We start from the raw sequence: 8,788 nt of genomic DNA, 5'->3' as shown, positions 1-8,788 counted from the left end.
GGGCCCTTAAAGAAAAAAAGGTCCGAATAAATCCCTTAAAGAAAAAAAAATCTGAATGGGTCCCTTAAAGACATCTCCATTAATCAGTTTGGTCCTACTCGAACATTTTTTAAGGGACCAAACTGATTAACAGACATTTTTTTTTTCAAAGAACTTATTCAGACTCTTTTTTCTTTAAGGGATCAATGTGAAACCAAAAATATCTTTATGAACTATTTTTCAAATTAAAGCCTTAATTAAATATGTACCATCTAAGCGGTGGTGGAAAGAATCAGTTTTGTGTCCAAATTAGTGTTAGTTATGATAATGTAATAATATAAATCGGTGCAATGAAAATGAAGGATGGTACCATCCTAGATTTTTTACCTAAGCTAGGAGTGGCTTCTCAAGGTATACATGTTCCGTTCCGCTAAGGAATGAAAATGAAATGAATTTTTGTGTTCTCTCGCAAAGAGAAGGGACAAAGACAGAAACAACACAACTAACTGCTTCTATTCTACTACTACCTTAAGAATAAGAAGTTGACTCTCTCTTTCTTAATTATTAACATTCCAATCATGCTCACAACAAAAACGCCTTTTCATCTTCTTCTCTTTCTTCTTATCATATGATTCTCTCTCTCTCTGTTGTTGCCGCCGCTTGTATATACCATCTATCTGTCACACATATTTTTAATCCATCTCCTTATTTTTAGCTATTTTCCAATTTTAGCATTTTTATTTTCATCTTCGTTGTAATTCATTTTCTTTTTTTCCCATCCCTGAGCTCAATGGAGAAGGTGGTTTCAATTCAATCACCAATCTTCTCCTAATCTATCTATCTTTTTTCAAGAAGGGGAAAAACAAACAAACAAATTCATCATTTTATAACTTAGCATGTGAGTCAGATTCTTTTTTAATCATTTTTTTCTTCTTTTCTTTCCATGTAATGTTGTAATCATTAATTCTATATTCTGCATTAGGAAATTAGGAATTTTTAACAATTGGGAGCTGCATCCTTTCGTCAAAGTTGAGTTCTTTATAAGGAATCTTGAGATTTTCATGTCAGGGGCACGATATTCTCTTGATCAATTTGGAATAGAATAGAGATTCTTCTTTTAAGGTACAAAGATTTTCTTTTGAAAATTGTGCTTTTTTAGTATACTATTATTTGGTTTTCTTGAAATTCACGTTTTTTTTTAATTTAAAAATTACTACAAATGATTGATTTTTTGTTTTTTTAATATTTAATGAGCAGTTTGAGACCCAGGAATTCAACTGTTGCCTAGGTTTAAGGATCATGTGATAGTGGTTTTTGGCAGTTTCAATTAATTCCTTTGGTGAATTGAATGAATGAATGAAGGATTCTATATATATAAGATTTTTGGATTGATTAAGGTTTGAAGATTCTATGTCAGGCAATTTTTGATAAGGCAGTGACTGTGAAGGACAAGGACCCCTTTTCCTTCTGATTGTAGTTAATTGTTGTTTTGATTAATTAATTAATTTGAGGGATATGAGATTTCTAAGCCTAGTTGGGAATTCTTTTGGATGTTCTGCATCTGGGGAGAGATTAGTTTCTGCAGCCAGAGATGGTGATGTTCAAGAGGCTAAGGCCTTATTGGAATATAATCCACGACTTGCAAGGTATTCGACATTTGGAGTTCGTAATTCTCCTTTGCATTACTCTGCAGCTCATGGCCACCATGAGGTATATGCTTCAAAATTTAATGTACCTCATTTTCTTGTATGGTGTTTTTCACAATTTGTCTCAACTCAGTATATCTGTTGTTTTTTTTTTTTGCTTTGATGTAGATAGTGTATCTATTGCTTGAGTCTGGCGTTGATATTAATCTCAGGAATTATCGTGGTCAGGTATGCAATCTAATCTTATTTTGTTTCAATGTTATATTCCTGAATTTAATTGCCTACATTTATTGTCACATAAATGCAAAGTTATAGCTCAATCTAGCAGTGTTGTCAAATAGCGGTTATAGCACCATATCTAATGGAATTTGGACAAATCGCTATTATTATGCGATATACGATTTAATACAAATTCAACGATATCGATTTAGTAAAACTTGCGGCTATAGTGTAGCAGAATTTGAACAAACCGCTATTCTACATGATCTGCGATTGAAAACTTCGATCTAGCACAAACTCTGCTGTTGATTGTCTATAACTGTAAATTTTAATATTAAAATGCTTCAAACTTTTGTTGTTTTGGATATGAAATATGAATAGCGTCAGGTTTATTTCATTTATGGAAAGAGAAATTTCTTTTACTTACTATACATTTTAAACCATTAACAGACTGCATTGATGCAAGCTTGCCAACATGGTCACTGGGAGGTGGTTCAGACTCTGATTATTTGTAAAGCCAATGTATGATCATTACTGCAAACCGATTTTGTTCTATTTTATTAACAATGTGATAAATTATTGGTTGAATGAGTTGTTTGTTAAATTGGACTGCAGATTCATAAAGCAGATTACCTAAATGGAGGTACTGCCCTCCATTTGGCTGCTTTAAATGGCCATACTCGGTGCATTCGGCTACTCCTAGCAGACTATATACCAAGCATTCCTAACTTTTGGGCTATATTACAAGCAGGTGATCGCAAATCAATCACAGAATTTGATCAACGGTACTCCCACTCAGAAGTCCTATTGTAAATTTGTTATCATCCATTATAAACTGTTGCAGTAAGTTAATTTTTTCTTTGAACGGTTGCATACAAAGTGGTATTTGCGAGGTAATTAACAAAACTTCTGATGGAGGCATCACTGCTCTGCATATGGCAGCATTGAATGGGCATGTTGAAACTGTGCAGTTGCTCTTGGACTTGGGAGCTTCTTTGTCCGAGGTTACCGTAGAGGATGGAACTACTATTGATTTAATCGGTAATTATTTAACATCTCCTAGTTCATATGATAAAGTGATGTCAAATATTTGCTTTGGAAAGTCGGCATTTATATTCTTACTATATGTCAATTGTTTCCATATCCGTTCCTCCTTCATTTTTCTTTTCTAAATGTGCATAATTTGGAATCATCGATATTGTCCAACATTTGGTTTGTAGAGAAATTTTAGGATGTGCATGGTTGAACTTCATAACAAACTTAATTTATAATTACTTGGCACAACAAAATTTGTAGTGGTAGAAGTTCAACTGCAACTCATGTTCGGATTGGCGTTGAGTTTGTGGCCAAATCATGCTGGCATGGTGATTTGTTGAAGCTCCAAAGTAAACCTTTTGTTAAAATCACGGTGTCCTACCATGCTTCTGCCAAACTCACCCCAATCCAAACATGTACTAAATTCTAGGTCCACAATTGTTGATCTGTCCTTTCTATAGCATTGAAATGAGCTTGAAGAACCATGGAGTAATAATCAAAACATTTCCATCATATTTCATTATCTGCATCACAAAGTTTTCGTCGTGTCTAATGTTACTTAAGCACAGCCTTGGTGTCTCAGCGGGTTTCTCCCACTTTAATCTACTTTTAAATCTCAGCAGTATTGGTCTAAGTATGAATTAAACGTTTATTAAATTCTATTAGGAGGGAGATTTGGACTAGATTTTATTTCCGTATATTCCATAAGAGATTTGGTCTAAGTATTGGCCGCCAGTAACTGATTTCTATCCTTACTTGCAGGTTCTGGTAGCACTCCACTTCATTATGCTGCATGTGGTGGAAATGCACAATGTTGTCAAGTATGTTTATCTTGTTGAACATGCAAAGTTAAAGTTAGTTGGGTATATTGCTGCTCTTCATCTTGAATTTCTATTTATTTTTTATTGTGTATTATTTGTTTGTTTCAGTTATTGATTGCCAAAGGTGCTAGTCTCACTGCTGAGAATGCAAATGGGTATGTATCAATACAGATTTGTTAAGTTTGGTGTGTGATGAAGTTACCTTATTTGCATATTGACATGGTAAAGATATAGATATTTTGATTTATTTAGTTCATAGGAAACCTAATCTTCTAGAAGTGCCAAACAATTTCCTTCCCCTTGTCTTTCTTTTTTGGTAAACCAAAGTATTCCCGCGCACAATTGTGGAAACTAATTCCTCCCTTGTCTTTTAAGTTACTATGAAACTGTATTTATCTAACTTGGCTCTTTACCTGAAACATGAGTTTAATTTTTTCACAATGTTCTTGATCCAGCCCAGCTTATCCATGTTCCAGGGTTTATGTGCTATAAAATTATCCTTAAACTCTTATCCCTTTTCTCGCTTGGATAATACTAATTGGAATATTGCATTGCTTACCTTGAAGTTTAGATGTAATCCTCATTATATTACTATCTTTAATTTTATCAGTTTATATGTATGGATTGTGTATGGTGCTTTGTTGTACTTACATGAAGCAAACAGAAATTTTTATCGTCTCAAGCACTATATATCTCAGATGGATGTCAAATTGTTTGGTTTACACTCTTTATTTTTGTTTTGAAGATGGACTCCCTTGATGGTTGCTCGTTCCTGGCATAGAAGCTGGCTTGAGGACACCTTAAAATCACCTCCAGCCGAAAATTTACAAGTTCTTCCTTCGCCATATCTCTCCCTCCCAATTATGAGCATTATGAAAATTGCTAGGTAGGTGTTTTCAGAGCCGTCCTCTAAAAATAAAACCAATTTATTCCTATTAGTTAATAACCTTTTGAAATTGAAATTGAAATTAATAACCTTAGGAAGAACCAAGTGAAAAAAATTTCCTAAAAATTAGCATGGTTTGATTTTTTAATAAGGACATTTCTTTCCACGACTTTGTTAACTCTGCCCTGATTTAAATTTAACTAGTAGGTTGGTTTAGCTGATTATACTTTTAATACGGTGACAAGCTTGATTATCAAAGAGTTTGTGTTAAAATTCAATGATACATATTTGGTTGAGTTAGAGATCTTCAAAATAGTCTTTGCCAACTAGATGATTTGGAGAGATTCCTAGCGCAAAAGCAAACAAACTATTTGTTGCTAACTAGATGATTTTAGTATTTTTAAGGTTCGTTATTGCATGTTTAATTCCATCCTCATCGTCATCATTAAATTGGAATAGATATCAGATTGGATTCTATTTGTTGCTAATTAATTGCATGTTTAATTCCATCCTCATCAGCATCATTAAAATGGAATATCTATCAGATTGGATTCACATAACTGCTATGATTTTTTTATTTATAGTTTAAACCAAATAGGGCTATATTTGTTAAACTCAATCTAAGGGTTGTATCAGACAATCTTCCTTTGGATCCATGATTTTAAATTGCAGATTTTGAAGTCTCTGCAACCGGCATCAGTTAGATTTTCCTACATTTTACTGAATATAAATATTTGCAGCATAACCGCAATCACAATTTAAAACCACGTTTGTACCATTAATTAGCTTGCTTCTTGTGATTATCAAATTTCTCAATGAATGAAAGCAAACACACTTTTAATATTTGCATGCAGTTATCTTAACAATAATGAGTGAAGTTAGTATATGGTATATGATTTCATCTACACTTGATTTCATTAAAGTTGGCTTTTACTCTGCCTCAAACATTGTGTATTCCAAAGATTACTAATATTGTTCTTTCCCTCTTCTTGCTTATGTTGTTATCATCCTTAACAGAGAATGTGGATGGAGGACAAGTGAATTAGCACCTATATGCTTAGATCCATGTGCAGTTTGTTTGGAAAGGAAATGTATGGTCGCTGTTGAAGGTATAACACCCTTTTATTTTACACTCAATGCTGATATTGATGCTTTTACATGGAAAATGATTTGGCCTTTTAAGATGCTTAAACTTTTGATATGCATCAATTGCAATGTTAAGGAAGCTTGGTGTCATTACCAGAAAATACATTCAAAGTTGATATTCTACAAAAATCAAAATGACCTATTTACATTATCTAGTCTTTTCATTTTGTATTCACCAAAAAAAAAAGTCTTTTCATTTTGACTGATATATTTAGTTACATATATTAAGTAATTGGTCAGGCTTGGTCATGTTTTCTACAAATGGTATGAATCTGTCAAATAATAAGAGCAAATAATTGAAAAGTAATGGTGTGACAACACATGTTCACACACCAAAAACAAATGGAAAAAACCTAACTATGCTTCTCTGTTGGTAATGACAACTTTTGAATCAATGGTAAAGGAATAGAGCCATAGAGAAACGTATTTTGCAAGTGATTCCATAAGGAGTTATTGCACAGTCATATCCTTTTCTCACCAGTCATTGCTCAGTTTGTATTTTCCATGAACGTGTCTTGGTGTCATTTTTATATGTTGATGATAGGTCTTTTAGTAGTAATTTTACACCCATGCTTTTGTCATCTACCTCTTTGTATTTTATTGGCAAAATTATGCCACTTATTAGAACCTAAAATTCTTTGGCACGATGACACCGTGATTATGTCGAAACTTGCAGTGGACCGATGTTACTTTTTTAGACTTTCCGTCCATTCAAAATGTCCTAAGTGTATGTTTGGTATCACTATGCCAGAATCACGGTAATCCACCATGATTTTGCAGAAACTACAGAGTGTAGCTTTTGAAAAATCACGGTGGATTACTGTGATTCTGAGATACCTGTATACCAAACATTGGCTAAACCAACATTGTTAATGTTTTAAAATATGTGAGAATAATTAAAACAAAACAAATACTAACTTTTGACCAATTTACAACTGTCCTCCTCCGAGAGAATTTGAACAATGTCCTAAGGTTAAAAGATTAAACTCTTATCACCTAATTGATATCTGATAATGCCTCATGTACTTTCACTTGACATTGGAATTTGTTGTACATAAAATTTGACTGAAATTACTATTAATGTAGCCTAATGCATAAAATTTGATGCATATGATCTTATAATGCTGCAGGTTGTGATCATGAATTCTGCACACAATGTGCATTGTACCTTTGTTCTACAAACTCAGCTTCAACTAGCAAACATGGTCCCCCAGGTTCAATTGCATGTCCTCTCTGTCGCCATGGCATAGTCTCATTTGTTAAACTTCCACACACAAGACCACTACCAAAAGTAATGCAAAGGACAACAACAAACTTGTCCTTAACATCATTTTGCACGTGTTCAAGTGAAGTACTTGGTGATTCCAATGACATCACAACACCATTTTGCAAACCAACATCTTCACGTGTATCCAAAACTTCTTCTTCCCCTTCAAGAAAATTTCGTTCATTGAGTTGTCAATTCTCTTCTTTCAGAATCAACTCTAGTCTTTGTTTGGGAGCTGATGTCACTCCTTCATTGGTTCCTTGCACAAGTGTGAGTAGAAACTTGAGGAACCATTTGACAAGATGTTCTGGTTCTTCTGGTTCTGGTTTTGGAAGATCAAGTTCTCAATCTGAGAGAAGGAAATCATCTTGGTTTTGTTCACTCAATCAATCTGTTTCTACTGGAAGTGGATGCTGATTAATTATATTCCTTCTTTTTTTGACATTTTTATGCTTTTCATTTTATCATCACACAAATATATAAAAGCAGTATCATATTCATCTAAGTTATAAAATTTATATTCATGAGAGTATCATACACTGTTGACAAATTATATATTAGCTTGTAAATAACATCACAATTGTTGAACAAGCAATCCCTTGTTTTGGCAACAAGTTTGTATTAATCATAGTACTCCTTTCATGTGTACATTGTTCTGGTTTTTTTTTTCTTCTTTTTTCTTTCACTTTTTCCTGTTCATTACATTATATTATTATACAATAATGTTCATATGCAGAAGCATAACAAGAGATAACATACATTATAGAGAGAAGAGGTTCAAAAAGGAAATATATTTATACATAAATTTCATACATGGTCATGTAACAACCATGGTTACAGAGAAATCTAAACTTGTTACAAGATCAAACTAAGCTCAGGAGGAATAGGTAAAGATAAAGAGAATGGGAGTGGTTGACAAGGTGAGGGGGAAATAAGATATTTTTGTTCATCCATTATAAATGAACAAGCCTTGCAAGGTCAAGAAAAAATAAAGAAAGGTCAAGAAAAAATAAAGAAAAATAAAGAAGGAACAAAGCTCAGTTAGGATATCGCCATGAAAACCCTACCTCCTCCATTTGATACAGTGAAAACCAATGAATCTAATCAGACACAGATCAGATAATAGTTGGAGATGCTTGATGGCATTTGAGAGAGATTCTTGAGCAGTTGGTATGGAAAGCATATTGAGTTAAAGAAGTGACAAGTATGGATGGATGGAGAATGAGTCTAATATAGATAGACAAATGCTATGATATGATATGATATGATATGAGAGTATGAATGAATGTGTTATAAATAGGCAAGTGAAGTTGCACGAAGAGTAGATGGATGTAGTTGATCTATTATTTATTATTAGATTTTTCTTTATTTAGTGCAATGAGAGGGTATGGGAAGGGCCTACCGCCTACTAATATTCCAAAAATGTTGCTATTTTATATGGGGGTTTTATTTTATCTCTTTGGTTATTCTAACCGGTGCTTCGGAAGTAGTACTATTTAAAAAAAAAAAAATTAAAAAAAAAAGTAAATTTTACATTAAAAAATAATATTTTTATATTTTAAAAAGATAAAATATACAAGTTTAAAGTTCATTTTACTATATTAGCCTAGTAATTTAGAGTTTGAACACAAGATAAATAAAAAAATAGTACTTGTTTAATGAGTTTTCCGATGACGAATTGTTCGAGAGAATTTGAGTTTGATTTTTTATGAGAATAATTTTTTATCAAATTTTACTTATCTCACGATCGGACTTTTAAATTACGAGAGCCCTTTTCCTGAAACAATAG

The 8,788-nt window shown here is 32.9% G+C and overlaps 1 protein-coding gene across 3 annotated transcripts; it reads left to right on the top strand.

Annotated features, from left to right (window-relative positions):
* Window positions 1–337: 337 nt before the first annotated feature.
* Window positions 338–7,647, top strand: LOC123905879 (E3 ubiquitin-protein ligase XBAT32). Of its 3 annotated transcripts, none has more exons than XM_045955656.1 (12): window positions 338–877; window positions 970–1,101; window positions 1,237–1,689; window positions 1,794–1,853; window positions 2,295–2,366; window positions 2,460–2,629; window positions 2,725–2,885; window positions 3,642–3,700; window positions 3,809–3,855; window positions 4,446–4,586; window positions 5,604–5,695; window positions 6,863–7,647. In XM_045955656.1, exons 3-12 carry the CDS (start codon window positions 1,495–1,497, stop codon window positions 7,414–7,416), a joined length of 1,551 nt encoding a protein of 516 aa, XP_045811612.1. In that variant the 5' UTR covers window positions 338–877; window positions 970–1,101; window positions 1,237–1,494; the 3' UTR covers window positions 7,417–7,647. The 3 variants fall into 3 exon arrangements, with proteins under 3 accessions (XP_045811612.1, XP_045811611.1, XP_045811613.1); XM_045955655.1 differs by having other exon boundaries at window positions 349–877; window positions 962–1,101; XM_045955657.1 differs by having other exon boundaries at window positions 404–877; window positions 962–1,689.
* The last annotated feature ends 1,141 nt before the right edge of the window (window positions 7,648–8,788 follow it).

The sequence above is a fragment of the Trifolium pratense genome, linkage group LG2 (assembly GCF_020283565.1).
Source record: "Trifolium pratense cultivar HEN17-A07 linkage group LG2, ARS_RC_1.1, whole genome shotgun sequence".
Classification (NCBI taxonomy): domain Eukaryota; kingdom Viridiplantae; phylum Streptophyta; class Magnoliopsida; order Fabales; family Fabaceae; genus Trifolium; species Trifolium pratense.
The sequence above is the reverse complement of the archived record's forward strand: the minus strand, read 5'-3'. Positions and strand labels throughout refer to the sequence as shown.

Bases quoted from the DNA above. Each gene is read 5' to 3' on its own strand.
- LOC123905879 (XM_045955656.1), top strand. From the start codon at position 1,495: ATGAGATTTCTAAGCCTAGTTGGGAATTCTTTTGGATGTTCTGCATCT. The intron at 1,690-1,793 runs GTATATGCTTCA...GCTTTGATGTAG, and splicing joins CAGCTCATGGCCACCATGAG to ATAGTGTATCTATTGCTTGA. The intron at 3,856-4,445 runs GTATGTATCAAT...TTTGTTTTGAAG, and splicing joins ACTGCTGAGAATGCAAATGG to ATGGACTCCCTTGATGGTTG.